General features: G+C 49.6%; 1 protein-coding gene across 7 annotated transcripts in view; it reads right to left on the bottom strand.

Moving 5' to 3' along the window:
* Nucleotides 1-20,178, bottom strand: part of LOC119453786 (uncharacterized) — a 139,964-nt gene that overhangs the window by 104,980 nt on the left and 14,806 nt on the right. For 5 of the 7 annotated variants that reach the window (XM_037715841.2, XM_049668509.1, XM_049668510.1 and 2 more), the window contains exon 1: nucleotides 3,809-3,874. The exons of 1 other annotated variant lie outside the window; for it this stretch is intronic. In XM_037715841.2, the coding sequence (XP_037571769.1) occupies nucleotides 3,809-3,831 (23 nt within the window). In that variant the 5' untranslated portion in view covers nucleotides 3,832-3,874. Of the gene's footprint in view, nucleotides 1-3,808; nucleotides 3,875-20,178 lie in introns of those variants that run through there. One more of the 7 variants, XM_037715843.2, reaches the window with a different exon arrangement.

Genomic DNA, 20,178 nt, shown 5'->3' with positions numbered 1-20,178 from the left:
TGTGCATTCTGCCACAGGCAATTTTTAAAAATTACGTTCAGCTAAAATGAAACGCCCTGTATATTTGCATGCTAAATGACATAATAGAACCATATCGTACAAATCAAGGTTAGTGCATGCGCACCATAGGCAATGGGCTGGATTACTGATGTTCCCGTTGGAGAAACAAAGATTTCGGTCTTTTATTGCGTATACACTGCATCTCATTAACCGTCTGAAAGGTGAGGCTCACAGATACTGTACAATCCGTAAGTAAAAAAAGATTTTTTTTCTTACACGCCGAGCCTGGTTATGCACGCGCGGGCTCTAGCTAAGCTTAGTAACGAACGCCCGGGCCCGGGCCGGGCTCGGGCTGAGTAACATGGGCCCGGGCCGGGCCCGGGCTGGTCTCGGTCATGAACGCCCGGGGCCCGGGACGGGCTTTGTGTTACGCGCCCGGGCTGGGCTCGGGCCTCGTAAAGCGGGCCCGGGCCGGGCTCGGGCCGAAAAATCAGGCCCGTGCAATGCTCTACGCTGCTCAGGCACCCGTTCGTGCAGCGAGCATCGGCGGCGTAACCGAGCGAACGAGCACAGCGAAAGATGAGAGCGAACGCAAGGTCAATCCACATAGGTCGCGAAGCTTCGGGCGAAAAGCGGTTCAGAACCAATTGTCACCGACATCAGCAAGGGTGGTTATGGGAGCAGCGATTGAAGCGCGACTATGTTTGGGGGGAATAAACACTGGGAAAGAAAAAAAGCGTTTTTAAATTAAAGCGAGACGCAGTTATATTCATTCAACGAAAATAAAATTCCTAATTCATTTTATATATGCATGGCGAGAAAAGATACAACTGTATGTTACTAGATCATTATCAATATATACCTTTTTTCAGGGCCCACCGTGAGAGCGCCCATCGATAGCGGTGGGCGTTGACGCCGCTATCACTTGCAATGCCATGCAACTCGTGGAGTGCGTGGAAAGGCGCGCTCGTAATGTTCACATGTTACAATACGCCCCCCTCACATGTGTTTGATGTCGACGTTTGTCTGAATTAGGTGACGCGGGTCGTTTTATTGTTTCTTAACCTGTGCAGTCAAAAGTAATAGTAGCGACCGTCAGATACTTGTTTACTTTAGTTGTTTTCGCGCAACAGCGCTGGCCGACGGGCTTGGCGTCCGACGAAAGGACGAGCACTCAACGCGATCTACGCCCAAAGTGTTCGCCGGCCTCCTAAGAAAGTATGTTCTGTGCAGCGATGCGATTTCGACACCCGTACGGCTGATTTTTTCCGGCGTCGCTTTTCGCGCTGAAAACTCGGAACGCCCATGAAGTCGAATGGCGGGGCATTTGAATATACAGCTCTAAGGCAGGCCTCCGAAAACAAATTTCGCGCCTATGAGAACAAAATGACGTCACTTCTGTTTTTGACGGATATGACGTCAAATTATTTTTTCTTCCGCCGGAAGTGTTCCCTCCTCACACAGATGGCGCTAAGCCCCATGAACCGCCGGTAAGCAACCATGTTCTGAACGTATGGGCTTCTATGGAAGCTTCGCTACCAGGTACATCTACCTTGGCGAACGCGCGCCGCGGGCGATAACAAAAGTGCGAGAGCGTAGAAGCGCGATGAAGAAAGCGCAAAAGAGAGTGCAGCGGAACCATGAGGCGGAAAACGGAGGAGGGTATGGCGAGAGGGGGAGGTGGAAAGCGGAGTGCCCGCGGCGACCAGGCATGCGGCCAGTGCGGAAACAAAGTGCTGGCGGGGGCTTCGGACTCACTGCGCTTGCGCTACTTTGGCTGCGGCGTCGCCGCAGCTAGACAATGCGCTCTGAGCGAGCCACGCGTTCCCTTTATCGCGCTTTCTTGCTGAACAATGTGCAACGGAACCGGTGGAAATGTTTCTTCTGCCGGTGCTGCTAAACGAGCTGCCCGAGCAGAGGCTCAGCGCCGCCGCCGAGAGCACCCTGTCGTTCAGAATCACATTCTTTGGCACAATATACCGTGAATTCAAAACGCCTAAACAGCGGCGCTCGAAATTCGCATTAGGGAGTATCGTAACAGCCGGTAAATTTTTTTTTTAATTTGTCATCTTTCTCTTCCTTTTCTTACTCTTTCGCTTCTTCCATTCGTATTTTGCAGTATCCTCCTTTCAGAAGAGTAGGCAGTATCCATCTACTCTTTCCTCCGCCGTCTCCTCTCCTGAAGCGCTTGCTTTTTTTTTCTTTATTTATTGCTTGCGAAAGCAAGTAGACGGTGGCGGCCCTAGAAAGGTCACGTTGAAGCTTTCAGGCCGGGCGCCCGCCGCCGCCGCCGCCGCCGCCGGAGACTGCGGCTGCGCAGAGTTACTTTCAACATGGCTATGCGGCGAAAAAAAAATATAAAGAAGTAAACGTGCGCTATCATCGTCCAATCGGAGATACAGGAGAGATCGAAGCAGCGTTGATCAAAGGATGGCGGTACTTTTCATACATAGGGACTTTAGAGTAGGCAGGTTTTGTGCACCGTCTGGTGGCAGTTTAATTTTCCCACTCCCCAGTGCAACGTGGTGTAGACGTCTTCTACGAGAGACATTGTGCTGCACATTATGCAACTCTTCCCTCCCCGCTAAGCGAGAATCTCTCTCGGTGGCAGTTGCCAGCCTGCTGCTCGATTTCCCTATATGTAGGCATGTTTTGAAAACAAGCAATGTTATTAAATATAACTGCATTTGTTTGAATTCAGAGATTATGCCGTGTGACAGCATGAGCGAATAAAAATGTATACCAAAAAAGCAAGTCTGAGGATGTACAGATCTGAGGAGGTTCTTTAACCTGCCCCTAAATCTAAGTACACGGATGTTTTCGCATTTCGCCCCCATCGAATTGCGGCCGTCGTGGCCGGGACTTAATCCCGCGACCACGTGCTTCTAGCAGCCAGAGCCATGTCATGTGTATGTGTATGTATGTGTATAGTGAATGTTTGTTACACGGACTACTTTCTATGTATTTGCATAAGTTATCAATGTTGTAGAAATGAAGTTGAGGTATTAACTGCTGCGCATACTTTCTATTGAAATTTTGTAAAACTCTATATCGTTAAAATAGCGTCAAAGTCACATGTACAGCCTCCCGCATTTTTAGCTTTATCACGCGAGAACACTGTAATACAGTGGCGCGAACAACGCATTAGACGACTCTTGTGCAGTAGAGTGCTTAGTGCACTTGAGAGTACTTCAGCTGTTCTCGCCGAGTATCGCCGCTTAAAGGCGCTAAAATGACGCCTGATGGGCGCTCGCGCGATATGGCTAAAAATGCGGGAGGCTGTTGGTTTTCTGTGCAAGGAAATCACATCAAAATGTTGTATTTAAGATATTTAAAGAAAAGTGAGCGATTGCATGGTAACAGTCTCAAATATTTTACTGCAGAAAAATTACTCATTTCATGTATGAATATTTTTAAAGATCTGTAAGTCTATTGACATTCCTAGCGCGCAGCCTGCGGCCGTAAATATTTGTGTGCTCGAGGAAACTTCTTTCCTACCTCACACTGTGCTACAAGGGTCGTTGCTATTTCTTTTTTTGATAACGCGTGAAAGAGTGATGGTTTTACATGATTTGGCTTGTTCCAAATACATCTGCTTGTGTAATGAGCTTTGCACATACCTGCTACATACAAGTGCAGAAAATAAAACGCGTCGTTGCAGGTCCGAATTGTACATTTACAACTTCTTAAACAGCGCTTTCGAATTTACGCAGTGACATACTATACACGTAACAATAACCCAGCGATTATACAGTTACTTGTACCTACAATGCAATATTTTCCATGGTGTAATAGAAGACGCACTCACCTATATATCCAAGTAAATGTCATCACTCTGGCTCTCAAGCGTGGATATACATATATATATATATATATACATATACACATATATAATATATGCAAGAACACTTGCCTGAATCGAAAAGTTTCATTGTAAAGTTGTTTACTGCGGAGAGTGTATTTATAGATGGCACAGGTGCCGTTCCCGTTGATTTCTCACTCTTATTTTTGTCGATTTACCATTGTTTCGGAAGACGTGGATGGGAGCTCCCACTCTGTCACCGAGTCATCGTCACGAAGCAAACAGTTGCTTTTTCGCACGCAGAAGTAAATGGTGTTCTACGATTTGTACAGTTTATCTGCTGTGGCAAAATGTACTACAGCAAGAGCGTTACGCCAAACATAAGGTCGCACATAAATTATTCTTCACATTTGATAAACTTTTCAAAGCGCAAACAAGAGCCAAGGCACAAAAGGAAGGTCAGACACGGGACAGGCGCTGACCTGACTGACCTTTAATTTGTGCCTTGTCGCATGTTTGCGCTTTAAAAAGTTTATCAAGTATGCACCAACTAGGCCCACAAAAATTTCTTCTATCCTTCAGGGTGTGGCACTATTGCAGGCCAGTCTGCCATCAAATTCAATTAGCAATCGTTGCATTAGCCCTAGTGCACGATGTGATATACAGTTCTCTAAATTTAGAGCTTGGGAAGACGCTGTACCACAGTGGTTGGCGCGCCCAGCTCCCAAATGCAAGTAAGAGCTCGGACATTCGATACAAGTCTGTGCTGTAGTTTTAAAAACACAGAAAAAGCGACTTGGCTGGTGCCACTACAAACAAATTGAAGTGCGTGTACACTATGTCACTGTTAATTTTCAAAATACAATGGCCATCGTAGTCATGGAAACGTCTTTTAATGTTTTATCAGTTGGAGAAAGCAGCAATCCTTGTCACCCAAATTCGCAAGTGCATCAAGTTTAACTACAGTGCCGACGTTATGAGCCGCGCGATATACAGTCGAACGCGGATAGATCGCACCCACATATAACGAATTAATCTGTATATTTAACGGCAGCAAAATCCCCTTGAAGATCCCACGCAAATGTATACGGCTGCTACACGCGTATATAGAACACCCGTTCGCCAGTACAATCGATATATCGAACGCGGCGCCATGCCGAAGACCTCAAAGTGCACTTCTCGGTGGACTTTGAGGTCTTTTGGCGCCTGGACGTGGAGAATAGAATGTGCAGTTAGTTGAGATGTGTGGGTTGTGTGTGCAGTCAGTTGAGGCCCGTCGAGGTGTTCGTCATGCCCGCGTGCTACCACGAATATCAACTTCCTTCTTTCCGATTTTCGCGACGTCGTCGTGTGACTTGAGTGTGCATTCGTGAGTTCATGTTCCGCAAGCGATGACTGCTGCAAGTGCAAAGGAAAGAATCAAGTTAGACTTAGCAATAAAGTTCAAAGTGATCAAGCAATCATTTTTGCAGGTAAATAAAGGTGTGCTTGCTTTTTTCAGCGAAGCTGTTAAGACCAAGTTCTCCAGGATCGTGTCCGCGTGTAGAAAAAAAATGTCACAGTTTCGCCCTAAGGGCGAAGCAATGAATGCGATAGCAACACAGCAATGTCATACGAAGTAAGGTGAGCGGCTTTGGTAACAATATGAATTGTAGTAAACATGAGCTGATTAAGTAAGCAGGTGTGCGGCGGCGTAAGTAGACCGACATGAAGAGAGACTCGATGACCACGAGAAGGCGCGTGTGAAAAGGTGGTGTTGATGAGAAGCGCTTCCCGTGGGCATCGCGCGTGCGAAGGGACACACCTGTAGCGCTGCACTGCCGATCCGGGCAGCATTACATGTGTAGCGTGCGTTGGGAAATGTGACCCGACTATTACTAACTGAATGAACAAGCGTGGTGTGAGCGCGCACAAACAAACATGAAGAGATCACACTGAATGACTGCAGGCAACGACTGTCAAAACGCTGGCAGCAAGCATACGCCGCTGCGGGCGAAGGTACGTGCGGTCTATCGCTAGTCAGGAACTGAGCCGCGAATGCACGGCTCATAAAGGTCAGAGCCGTGTGGAGATAAGAGACGGTGCGGCGAGCGACGAGCGCGGTTGTTGGCAGAAAAGTGCGCCCCCCCCCCCCCCCCCCCGTTTCCTCCGGCGCTGGCTTCCCGCTTCCTTGCTTGCGCGCGGGAGAGATAAGAGACCGTGCGGCCGAGCGACGAGCGCGGTTGTTGGCACAGTAGAAGTGCCCCCCCCCCCCCCCCCGCTCCCTCCGGCGCTGGCTTCCCGCTTCGTTGCTTGCGCGTGGGGGATTGAGTGCGTTCGCTCTCCGTGATAGCGTGCGTCCCAGCACGCTTGCGCTCGGGCATACGGCGCGCGGTGAAGATTTTATCTATACGGAACCTCACGGCGACGGCGACGACGACGGCGACGGCTACGGCTACGGCGACGGCGACGGCGACGCCGACGGCAGAAATCCGGTTGAAGTGTCCATATAATTGCTATCGCAATAAAAACTGTCATCATTAGCATTGGATCGAGCCTTTTTGTCTTCTTCCGCAGCTGGCTAGTTGGTGCCGCTCGGTTTGCGCTCGCACCATCGGACGACATATCGATCACGCGCTCGTACCACTGCCCCCGCGTTCGTCGTCGTCGTCTGCTTCCATAGCTGGCTGCGTTGCCGCTAATCATTCCAGCGTAGAATTTCCCTTCTCTTTTGTCGTCGTGATGGGGAGGCCGCGTTTACGGGGGTATGAGCCATTCCTTGAGGGCGGATGAGCAATTCATGGGCAACTGACGACGTGTCCTAACACCTTTGAGCAATGTCACCACGAACTCGCTCGTGAAAGGGCTCCTCGTCGACGTGCCGATTCTAGTGTGGGGGCTTCCGAAGCGCATGCGAAACGTCAGTGAAGAGCCACCCACAGCTAGTTGCGGGAGCGTGATGTTGAGGCCAAACGTCCGTGTTGTCTTGCCCTCCAGCAAGCCGACAACGGCGGTGCACGCCTCGGCAACGCAGCGCCAACTTCCCTGGTGCGGCGGCGTGGTTTCAACGCGAGTTTCTCAACCAGAATATTCATGATAGACATGTTCGGTTGGGTAATGCCCAATGACGATATGCCCATACTAATCGTGGGGGAAAAATTAACTACAGCAGAGCCATCGTATTCACACCTTTGCTGGCTGCGATCTTCACAGTAGCGGAAGGGCTCTGAATTTTTTATACAAGTGGTGTGCAGTAAAATACCGGCTCTCGTACGCACCAGGCGGTAAGCCACCGTTTGCCGCAGGGCCTATTATTTGATATATTGACGCGTGCTCTGTGTAGACATTTAGACTACGATGACGATATGTGCTTTAACGTGCTCCGTGTAGTGGGACAGGGGGAACACGAAGACGAAGAAGACGTCTGTTGTTCTGGTGTTTTCTAAAGCTGTTCCCGAAATGGCAGATTTATTAGCCAGAACATCTTTAAATGGACCTGTGCTTCATATTTTACCGGATACAGCTTACGTCACTGCATCGAGATTCAGAACGTTTAGCCTACGAAATGACTTAATCAAATTATCGCTGATCCCATCTACAGACTTTCAGCATCTCGGTTTTGGCTGGAATAATCAGTGGTGTCCTTCTCGGCAGTTAGAAGTTACATTCTCCAAATTACGCTGTCGCATCCCGGAATTGAATTTCTATTTACACAGAGCTGGTCTGACGATGTCCCCTCTGTGCCAAAATTGTAAGGAAATTGAAACAATAGACCACTACTTTTTATCATGCCGACGTTATTCAAACCAGAGAACGAAATTACTCGAAGCTCCACTCTGCAAAATTGGATTAAGATTAAGTACACCAGTATTATTATCATTTGGGGCCTCCTCCCTCGGCTATTGTCACAGAGACGTTTGTTGCGCAGTCTTTCAATTTTTAACAGAAACAAGACGATTACCCTGTTAATTATAGTAACCTTATTCTACCTATCAGATCAGTATTCATTTCACTGAAATTTGTTTCTCCAAATTCGTTAGTAACATTGTATTTTTTCTGACCTTGATAATAACTATATTTTTCACCTTTCGGTTAGTCTGACTGCTCGTTGGCACAATACTCTAGGTATACAAAATTTTCTTTGTTTTTGTTTGTGCCTTCTTTACTTTGGGTATCTCATTGTCAAAAAGAATTTTTTTTTTAGCTACCTACTGCCGCCCGATTCTTGGCCTATCCCCCTCAGTGGGTGCGAGCCATGGTGAAGGATCATCATCATCATCATCATAAAGCTGTTCCGCCGTCTTGCTCAACGTGTTGTCTCTTGTTCGCGTTGACACGCGACACTGGTGAAGGTGCTGGGTATACAACCCTGCCTGATGCTCCGAACTCTTCCGGGGAGCCGTTCATCCAGCTCATCTCCAATTACAACTCCTGTACATCGCTTCAGTCGGCGGTTCTAGGCCTTGCCCCCGAGCTCAACCCCCTACAAGAACGCTCGTCCGAGCCCTGTCTACCTCTGCCAATGGCAGCCGCCAGCCTGCCACAGGTTCCACGAGTTCCACAAGACAGCTCTACTCACAGTCCGTCCCAGGTAATCCTTCTGCAACCACTGATTCCCGATCGCTTTCATGGTGGCGCACATGAAGATGTTGAAGACTGGCTTGACCAGTACGAACGTGTTGCCAATTTCAATGGGTGGACTGCTCAACAAAAGCTCTCCCACGCGTATTTCGCCCTTGACGGTAGTGCTCGCACGTGGTTTGAAAACCGCGAAGCCAGTTTCGCTACATGGAATGATTTCCAACATCAGCTAATTGAAACATTTGCGAGTGTCGATCGACGGGAACATGCCCAGCAACTAATTGAGCTGCGCTTTCAGAAAGCCAACGAAACTGTAGCGATGGTTGCCGAGGACATGGCCCGCCTGTGTCGTAGAGCTGACCCGCACATGCCCGAGGAAAATAAATTACGGTACCTTATGCGTGGCATAAAAGAATAACTGTTCGCCGGACTTGTGCGCAATCCACCGACTACCGTGGCGGATTTTATAAAGGAAGCCACTGGTATTGAACGCGCACTCCATCTACGATGTAGGCAGTACGATCGCTTGCCCACCAGCACTCCTATCAATGCCGCCGCAATGACCGTTAGCAATCAGAACTCCCTTCGTGATCTAATTAGGGAGATTATTCGCGAAGAACTTCAGAAGCTCGGGATACCGGCAATGGGCACACCCATGGCGTCAGTCGCTGAAGTCGTACGTGAGGAAATTAGGCAAGCGTTCTCCGCAGGCGATCCTGGTTACGAGCAGCGTCCCCTAAGTTATGCCGACGCTGTCCGACGTCAACCAGCTGTTATGTCCATGCGGTCACACCATCAGCCACCGAGGGCCACACCATGGTCATCAGCAACAGAGGAACCTTTGAGGCATCCGCCCGTTGTGCCAATCCCGTCCTACCGCCAGCCGCCGTCAGCTGCATTTTGGTCACCGCCACAAGACGAGCCTTCGAGGCGGCCGCAAATTCGAAGAACGGACGTATGGCGCACTGTCACTAGGCGCCCCCTCTGCTATCACTGCGGAGGCATCGGCCATGATTCCCGCCATTGCTGGTACCGCGATGCCTCATTTCAACCTTATCAATCCTGGTCCGACGGTCGACGCACCTGTGACGACTACATGCTACGCCGCGACGACGCTACTTTTCAAGGTGCTCCCGCAACGCGCACTCTGAACGATGACTCTCAGCCCAACCACCAGCCCGAATTTGGCCGGCGGTCACACTCTCCGTCCCCGGCTCATTCATCTGCACCGAGTGGACGTACTTTTGCTGACCTCCGGGGAAGAAGGTCGCCCAGTCCACGCCGGGGAAACTACCGGCGGCGACCTCTGGGGGTATTGTTGCGGGCCGACAAGACGACGAAAAACCCCCAATGATCCCGCCGCAGGACGCCGTGAAACCGACAAACTCTAACGCCTACGAAATTGTGAGCGCCGATATTATTGTGTCAGTTGACGGACAGCAAGTGACAGCGCTAGTCGACACTGGTGCCTATTATTCGATAATGAGTCAAGCTCTAGCCATTCGCGTTAAGAAAGTAAAAACGCCCTGGACCGGACCTCATATAAGGACTGCGGGCGGCCAACTGCTCACGCCTGATGGAAGCTGCACGGCGAGAGTCACCATAGGAGGTTCGTCCTTCGTGGCAACTTTCGTACTTCTTGCAACATGCTGTAAAGAGTTAATCCTAGGCATGGATTTTCTACGGGAATACGACGCCATAATTAACATCCCGGACCGCTTGGTTACGTTTCACAGGGCTCCGGATTTATTTCCCTGCTTATCGCCGAAACGCAACGCCTGTCGTCTAATCGAAAACGACGTGGTCGTCCCACCTCGGTCATGTCTACTTGTTTCGGTTGCATGTGACGTACCGTTTGATTCTGAAGGACTTGCAGACCAAGTAACTCCCTTGTTATTTACTCACGGTATCGCCGTTGCACGAGGCATCGTAAATATCACCGATGGGCGCACGAACCTGTTGTTGACCAATTTTGGCACAGAGCGACGGCACCTACCAAAGGGCATGGCTGTGGCCTATTTTGACGATGTCGCTGATGTTCGTGGGTGCTTTTCTGTACTAGAAGAAGCGCATGCGCAAGACCCAGCACCTGTGCTTGACGTAAACGCTACTTTACCGCAATACGAGCAAGAACGACTTCTTGCACTACTGGCCGAGTTCCGCGATTGCTTTGCGACGACGTCAAGAGTCGGTCGGACGCCCCTAACCAAGCACCGCATAATCACAGAGGACGAAGCGAGACCGATTCACAAAAACCCTTATCGTGTGGCCCCAAAAGAACGTGAAGCGATACAGTGGCAGGTAAACCAAATGCTCGAAGACGATGTGATTCAGCCTTCCAAGAGCCCGTGGGCATCACCTGTAGTTTTGGTAAAGAAGAAGGACGGCAGCATACGTTTTTGTGTGGATTATCGAAAGCTAAATCAGGTTACAAAAAAAAAAGACGTGTATCCGCTTCCCCGCTAGACGATTCACTTGATAGGCTTCGAAGCGCTCGTTATTTCTCTTCCATGGACTTAAAGAGCGGGTATTGGCAAATTGAAGTAGACCCGAGAGACCGTGAGAAAACCGCTTTTGTCACGCCAGATGGACTATACGAATTTAAGGTCTTGCCTTTCGGCTTGTGCTCTGCACCTGCTACTTTTCAACGGCTTATGGATACCGTGCTTTCGGGGATGAAGTGGAAAACCTGCTTAGTCTATCTCGACGACGTCATAGTGTTTTTCGCAACGTTTGACGAGCACCTTGAACGGCTTGAAGCAGTTCTGCAGTCTATACGGTCTGCCGGCCTCACCCTAAAGCCGGAGAAATGCCACTTTTGCTTTGCGGAGCTAGAGTTTCTTGTCCATGTCGTCAGTCACGTGGGAGTCCGCCCGGATCCTAAAAAAATTGCCGCTGTCGCACAGTTCCCTGTTCCTTCTGATAAAAAGGCTGTCAGACGCTTTCTGGGCCTCTTCGCCTATTATCGGCGGTTTATTGCAGACTTTGCTCGCATTGCGTCGCCGTTAACTCGCCTCACGAGAGATGACGTTGCGTTTGTATGGGGCGACGAACAGCAAGCTGCATTTACCGATTTGCGGAACCGCTTACAAACGCCCCTGTGCTTGCCCACTTTGACGAGACAGCTCCGACAATGCTTCACACTGATGCCAGCATTGTTGGTCTCGGAGCTGTTCTTGTGCAGTGCCAGGAGGACACAGAAAGAGTAATCGCCTATGCAAGCAGAACGCTCTCACGCGCAGAAGCAAATTACTCTACAACCGAGAAAGAATGCCTCGCCGTGGTATTGTCGGTTACAAAATTTCGCCCTTATTTGTATGGTCGGCACTTCAAGGTTATCAGCGACCATCATTCACTCTGCTGGCTCACAAATCTGAAAGATCCTTCCGGGCGATTAGCACGTTGGAGCCTCAGACTGCAAGAGTTTGATATGACGGTCCTGCACAAGTCGGGGAAACGGCATACCGACTCCGACTGCATCTCTCGGTCACCCATAGAATCAGCTCCTTCGACCGATGAAGAGGAAACAGCATTCCTCGGTCTTTTCGACACGTCTACCATTGCACAACAACAACGTGACGACCCTGAGTTGCTTGGCCTGATGAATTTCTTGGACGGACGAACTCGGACGGCACCTAAAGCTTTCACAAGAGGGTTATCGTCGTTTTGCTTAAGGAACAAAGTTCTATACAAAATGAACTTCACATCGAGCGGATCAAGCCGCTCGTCGTTCCTACTGCTCTTCGCAGGGAAGTACTGGAAGCATGCCACAACGAGGTCACTTCTGGGAATCTAGGATATACGCGAACACTGAAAAGAGTGCGACAAAGATATTATTGGCCAGGACTGCCCGTTGCCGTGAAACATCACGTTCGGACCTGCCTAGATTGTCAGCGGCGCAAGTCACCTCCTACGAAACCAGCCGGTTTGCTACAACCCGTTCAAGTACCGCAAACGCCATTTGACCAGATCGGAATGGACCTCTTGGGTCCACTCCCTACCTCTACTACTGGTAACCGCTGGGTTATTGTAGCAACTGACTATCTCACTCGCTACGCCGAAACAAAAGCTATCCAGAGATGCACAGCAGCAGAGGTGGCCCGATTTTTCATAGAGAATGTTGTGCTGAGACATGGCGCACCAACCATCGTCATAACAGACCAAGGCACCGCATTCACAGCCGCGCTTTTAAATCACGTCCTGATGCTCAGTGGCACAACTCATCGAAAGACAACAGCCTACCATCCACAAACAAACGGACTAACATAGCGCCTGAACAAAACACTCGAAGACATGCTTTCCATGTACGTGAATTAGATCACAAAGATAGGGACGAGATTCTGCCTTATATCAAGTTTGCTTATAATACGGCTAAACAAGAAACTACACGGATGACTCCATTCCGCCTTGTCCACGGACGCGAAGTAAGGACGATGCTAGACGCCATGCTACCACACGAACCTGACGACATTGACACGGATGCCGATGCGTTTACGCAACGTGCAGAAGAAGCCAGGCAGCTCGCACGCGTGCGAATACACCTGCAGCAAGAATACGATGCAGGTCGCTATAATGCCCGTCATAGGCCTGTAACTTACGACACCGGTGACAGAGTATGGGTCTGGACGCCTATACGAAAACGGGGACTATCCGAGAAGCTGCTGAGGCGATATTTCGAACCCTATAAAGTGCTCCGTCGGCTAAGTGACGTCACATACGAGGTCGTTCCAGATAGCCCTTACTGCACAAAGCGCCGCCAACACCGTTCTGAACTTGTGCACGTAGTGCGCATGAAGCCCTACGTCAGCGAGTGACTGTACGAGGGACTTTCGTGTTCACCAAGCGAACTTTTTGTTTAGCATCGGGGCGCTGCTCTTTTCGAGGGAGAGCAAATGACGCGTGCTCTATGTAGACATTTAGACTACGATGACGATATGTGCTTTAACGTGCTCCGTGTAGTGGGACAGGGGGAACTCGAAGACGAAGAAGACGTCTGTTGTTCTGGTGTTTTCTAAGGCTGTTCCGCCGTCTTGTTCAACGTGTTGTCTCTTGTTCGCGTTGACACGCGACAATATATAATTAACTATATGTAGAACTTTTTGTGATTCCCTTCAAATTCGATAGATCCGGATTCGACTGCATTGCTGACTTTATTAGCAGGTAATGTGCGGTTGTAGGATCACACAAAATTATTGAAGTGGATTTTCTTAGCCAACGCGCGCAATCATTTGGTTCAAGTCCAAGACGATAACACTATCCAAAGACAATGTGATATTGCCAAAGAGCTCTCTGAATCACCATGCCTTGAGTGTGCTTGAAGACCAAGTCAGCGTCTCGACTCACTCCAGTATCATAACTTCGAGCGGCACCAAAATACCGGCAGTCTTAGAAGGCATCGTAGTGGACACCCAACATCTACAGCAAGAATGCGAAATTTTCGCCGCAAGAGGAATCGATTGTATGCATGCTGCAAAAGGGAAAGTAATTTTTTCAAACTGTACTGGCAGCAGTACAAACACCTCAGCAAGGGCACGACGATCGCATACAATGGGGGAACCGCGGAAATAAGCAATGCGTTCGTTCTCTCGGATTCTGCCGCATCTACCTTGATGGACATAACGACATACTGTAGCGCGTAGGTACAATTACAGAGAAGACACACGTCACAGACGCTACCAACAACTTCGTTCGAAAGACAGCGACATACAGTACATATACTGCGCCCAACGCGCAGGCGCACCAGTCACTTCTGTGTATGTGTGTCTTTTTTGTAATTTGCACCTTCGTGCTGCAATGTCATTAAGCAAACACCAAACAAGTCCAACGAAAAGTGCTTCTATCGATGGACATCGTTCCTGAACCTGGCTTCAACGTCAATCCGAGTCTCCCAGTGAGTCAGCAGAAACAGCTCAAAATTCTTCTAAGACGACACAAAGGCTGCTTTTTGATTTCCTCCAGGATTCGACCAAAACCAGCGGCTGAGCATTGCATAATAGCCGAAAAATGTGCTCCGCCCCTCCGTCAGAGCCCGTACAGAGTTTCGACGTGGGAACCTAAAGTCATAAAGCAGCAAGTCAATGAAATTCTACACGACGAAATAATCCTGCCATCGAAGAGCCCGTGGGCGTCTCCTCTACTTTTGGTGAAGAAAAATGACGAAACCTTGCGCTTCTGCATGGATTATTGTCGGCTATGAAAAAGGAAGAAGGACGTGTACCCGCACCCACGGATAGACAGGTATTGTGCCGGCTCTGCAGCGCTAAAAAGTTTTCATCGATGGATCTCAAGACTGGCTTCTGGCAAATAGAATTCCACGAGAAGGATCGCGAAAAGTCCGCCTTCATCAAGCCGGACGGTCTTTACGAGGTCAAGATCATGCCAATCAGGCTGTGCTCGGCACCTGCACCTTCCATCATGGGATGGACACGGTGTTCGCAGTGTTGAAGTGGCAAGCATGTCTGGTCTATCTGGATGATGTCTTCGCTCAAAACTTCGACAAAATACCTTAGGCAGCTTGGGATAGTTCTATAAGCAATCAAGTCATCAGGTCTCACTCTCAAGTGTCCTTCATTTACTATGAGCCTCCGTTCACATACCACGTCATCAGCACATCTGCAGACCGTCCCGATCTGCAGTAGACATTTGCCATCGCTGACTTTCTACAGCCTGCCGACAAGAAGGGAATGCCTTCTTCTCAACGAAAGAAGGAGTGGCCTGTGTGCCTATTAAAGGCGCTTCGTCAAAGACTTTTCACTCATCGCTCAGCCATTGACATATCACAAATTTTCACGTCGAGTTCAAGTGGGAAACTCCGCAATTCGAAGCATTCGAAGAGCTTAAGCGATGCATACAGTCACCACAACTACTTGCCCACATCAATGAAGACACCGACACCGAAATCCGCATCGACGCAAGTAGCCTAGGCCTCGGCGCCGTCTAATTCAAATGAAAGACGTATTTGAAACGGTTATTGCTAACGCTACCCGGTCGCTGTCGAATACGGAAACCTATTCTACTGCGACGAAAAGAGAATGCCTTGCCACCATTTCGGCTACCACGAAATTCCGCCCTTACCAATACGGCAGGCCCTTCAAAGCCGTAAGCGACAACCGTGCCTTGTACTGGCTAGCAAATTTAAAGGACCCTTCAGGACGCCTCTCACGATGCAGTATCAAACTCAAGGAACTTGATCTCAGCGTTGTGTACAAGTCCGGACGGAATCACTCTGCTGCCGACTGCCTATCCCGAGGCCCCATCGACACGCTGCCGCAAGATAACCAAGATGGCCACGCCTTTCTGGGAACAGTAAGCGGGGAAGACTTCGCCAAGCAGTAACGAGCAGATGCGAAACTAAATAGCCTGGTCCAGTACTTAGAAGGCAAAATCGACGTTATCCCTAGGGCATTTAGGCAAAGGAGTATCTTCATTTTACTTGCAAAACGACGTCATCGTAAAGAACTTCTCACCAAGTTCGCCCAAGCTACCTTCCTGTTGTGCTCTCAGCACTGCGTCCGGAAATTCTGCACACTCTGCATAACGATGCGACCGTTGGGCACCTCGGAATCACCTGTACCCTTTCGAGGATACAAGAGAAGTATTACTGGTCACGCCTCACTCCTGACGTTGAATACTACGTCAGGACATGCCCAGACTGCCACCGACGGAATACACCCCCAACAAGGCCAGCGGGATTGCTGCAGCCAACCGAGCCACCTTGGCGACCATTCCTGCAGATTGAAATGTAGTTGTTGGGGCCATTTGCTACGTATACATCCGTGGTTAAGTGGATCGTCATGGCTACCGTCTACGTTACCTGCGAAGCCGAAAAATAGCAGGTCATAACATTCTGATATGACATGGTGCCCCAGCTGGGCGTCCTGATCACCGACAGAGGAACTGCTTTTACGGTGCAGCCTACTCAAGCCACTTTACAATACAGCCAGACAAGTGACCGCAGGACAACCGCCTACCACTCGCAGATGAATGACCTGACGAGTACCTGAATAAGACCCTTGCCGACATCTTATCTACCTGTATGTACGTCGACGTGGAACACGAGACCTGGGATGCGGTCGGTCCTTCCCTTTTTAAGCTGCGCTTAGAACACTGTGGTGCAATAACAACTCAATTCACGCCATTCAAGCTGGTTTATGAAAGGAACCCAACGACGACTCTCGACGCCATACTGCCACACATTACTGACGAAGAGAATCTCGACGTCGCCGACTATCTACAGCGCGCCCCAGAACCACGACAATTTGCCCGCCTGCGCATTAAGAGCCAGCAAAGGACGGACAGCCAACACTAGAATCTTCAACGACGCTACGTGGTATACCAGCCCGGCGACCGTGATTTAGTTCGGCTTTGCCCGTAGTCAAGAAAATAACAAAGCAACAAAGAAACAAAGTCCCGAAGTTTGTCAGCGGAGTAGAAAGGCTTAAGAAGCACTACATGGACGACTACTGGTGGTGCGCGGTGCCTCTGTGATTGCAAAATGCCGTCCGGCACGATTTCATAGTCGAGTGCGCAATACGTCGGTTGAACATGTAGGTTATGAAATAGCGTCGCAAAAGTTTCTAAGTCCTCGTCAGCGTAGAGTCCAAAACGCTGAGTTGCGTCGCATTTTCCATTTTCAACTTTCAGAGCTTTATTTATATCGGAAGGTTTACATTCATATAGTACGAGAAACAGGCGCAGTAAATAGTATTTTTACTTGTGCAACTGACAATGTGCGGTGAAGCGAGCACACGATGTTCGAGACATTTGTGATGTGAACCCACAGCCAACAGTTTTATGATGACTCTATAGTCAACGTTTCAAACAAACTATACTTGAAAGTCAACCATACAAGGACAACAAGGTTACGCCTAATTTCTAGGTGGCTTTCTACATGACAGTTCACGTGACACAATAAACTGAACAGAGAGAAATACCAAAGCACAACATGGCAGTATTACCAATTTTCTGTAATTATGTTTAAAATTGAGAAGAAAGGACCGCTTGTTTAGCTTCTCGATGTTTATGTGTTAAAACAGAAGTACAAGACAAACGTTTACTAAAGCTTGTTTCCTTGATGCAGCGATATTCATACGTATGCGATAGCTGCGTATAAAATAAGCAGTAACTATAAAAACAAGACATGATATATTGATGTTCCCACAAGTATTAATGGTCAGTCAAACTACCCCGATTGATAAGAGAAAACCGTTTTTGTGACCCCAGACGGCTTGTTTGAATTCAACGTTATGCCGTTTGGTTTGTGCAACGCACCTGCAACATTTGAAAGATTTATGGACACGGTACTGCGCGGCCTGAAATGGGAAATTTGTTTGTGTTATCTTGATGACGTCGTCATTTTTGGCCGCACTTTTGCAGAGCACAACGATCAACTGGACATTGTTTTGACGTACCTTGAACAAGCTGCCCTTACACTCAATTCAAAGAAATGTCACTTTGGCCAACGAGAGGCGCTAGTACTTGGACATCTAGTGGACAAGCACGGGGCGCGACCGGACCCACAGAAGGTCACTGCAGTTAGCGGCTTTATACAACCGCAGTCACAGTGCGAGCTTAGGAGCTTCTTGGGTCTTTGCTCGTACTTTCGACGTTTTGTGCCCAACTTTGCCGATACTGCCTACCTCCTGACTTCATTGCTGCGCAAGAATAACCCTTTCATCTGGACAGAAGATTGTGATTTCTCGTTTCGTCAACTGAAGTTCCTCCTCTCTTTTGGACCCATACTTCGTCATTTTGACCCCTCTGCCACAACACAATTGCACAGTGACGCGAGTGGAATCGGCCTCGATGCCGTCCTCGTGCAGCGCTTTGGTGACGCCGAGCATGCCATTGCATACGTCAGCCGTTCGTTGAGCAAGGCCGAACAAAATTACACCGTCACTGAGCAAGAGTGTCGCGCCGTCGTCTTTGCAGTCCAGAAGTTCCGGTCATATCTCTACGGGTGCCGCTTAACGATCGTTACTGACCACCGTCCACTATGTTGGTTAGATGGTCTCCGCGACCCGTCTAGCCGCCTTGCTCGATGGGCGCTACGTTTACAGGAATTTGACTTTACAGTCCGTTACAAGAGTGGCCGACATCACGCGGACGCCGATTCTCTTTCGAGGCTCCCTCTACAAACAAGTGTATGTGACGCCGACAATTTCGATGAGTTTCTGGCCGCCATCGACGATATTCTTTTCCCCGACGTGGCCACCTTGCGGCTAGAGCAGCGTGACGACCGCAGCCTGGATTCCTTCTTCGCCTCAGCTGCTCAGCCAACAGGTCACCATGGCTTTGTCATCCAAGATGGCCTGCTCTACAAGAACAATTATGCGGCTGATGGCGCCCACCTCCTCTTAGTGGTCCCTAAAATTGAGAACCCACGTGCTCCGTGCTATGCCCGACGACTCGACCCCTGGGCATCTGGGTTTCGCCAGAACGTACCACCGCATTCAGGTCCAATTTTACTGGAGCAGTATGCGACGGGATATAAAAAAGTATGTGGCCAGCTGTAACAAGTGCCAGCAATTGAAGCGCCCTAATACTGCTCCGGTCGGACTCCTTCACCCTGTAGCACCACCATCATCTCCTTTCGAAATGGTTGGAGTGGATCTTCTCGGCCCATTCCCACGCTCAACAAACGCAACCGTTGGATTATAGTCTGCGTCGACCATCTGACGCGTTATGCTGAAACCGCAGCGATACCAACGGCCACGGCTCCTGAGGTTTCGCGCATCCTCCTGTCCTCTGTTATACTCTGTCATGGACCCCCTCGTGTTGTGAGCGATCGCGGTCGCCAGTTCGTGGCCGACGTAGTCGAAGAGCTGTTGCGTCTCTGTGCTTGCCAGTTTCGCCACGCGACCCCGCATCACCCACAGACAAATGGTCTCGTCGAGAACACTAACAGAACTTTGACCAACATGTTTCGATGAATGTGGATCCCAGGCACAAAAATTGGGATGACATCTTGCCTTTTATGACATACGCCTACAACATCGCAAAGCATGAAACTACAGGCTACAACCCTTTCTATCTTCTTTATGTTAGATCACCCCGCAGCTTCCTTGACACAATTCTACCTTTTACTCCTCATACGGACGCTTCTATTGCCCAGACTCTCTGCCGCGCTGAGGAAGCACGCCGCATAGCTCAGCTCCGCACGTTGGCGTCCCAAGACCACTCCAAGGTCCGCTACGATTCACGACATAAGAGTGTGTCATACGACAAAGGGGACATTGTATGGCTTTGGGCACCAGTGCACTTCGCAAGCGCGGCCTGTGCCAGAAGTTTCTGGTAGAGCACTGCACGGGCCTGATTTTTCGGCCCGAGCCCGGCCCGGGCCCGCTTTACGAGGCCCGAGCCCAGCCCGGGCCCGTAATACAAAGCCCGAGCCCGGCCCGGGCCCGAGCGTACATGACCGAGACCAGCCCGGGCCCGGCCCGGGCCCGTAGTTCCAAGCCCGGGCCCGACCCGCGCCCGTGTTACTGAGCCCGGGCCCGGCCCGGGCCCGGGCGTTCATTACTAAGCTTAACTAGGGCCCGCGTGTGCATGACCAGGCCCGGCCTGTAAGAAAAAATTCCTTTTTTTACTTACAGATTGTACCGTATCTGTCAGCCTCACCTTCTCAAGGTTTAATCAGCTGCAGTATATAAGCAATAAAAGGCCGAAATCTTTGTTTCTCCCACGGGAACATCAGTAATCCGGCCCATTGCCTGTGCTACTATTTTTCTGGTGGTGCGCATGTACTTACCTTGATTTGTACGATATGGTTCTATGATGTCATTTAGCATGCAAGTATACAGGGCGTTTCATTTTAG

Source organism: Dermacentor silvarum, chromosome 5 (assembly GCF_013339745.2).
Source record: "Dermacentor silvarum isolate Dsil-2018 chromosome 5, BIME_Dsil_1.4, whole genome shotgun sequence".
NCBI classification, from domain to species: Eukaryota; Metazoa; Arthropoda; class Arachnida; order Ixodida; family Ixodidae; genus Dermacentor; species Dermacentor silvarum.
Note: the sequence above shows the minus strand (reverse complement) of the source record. Positions and strands in the feature narration are given on the sequence as shown.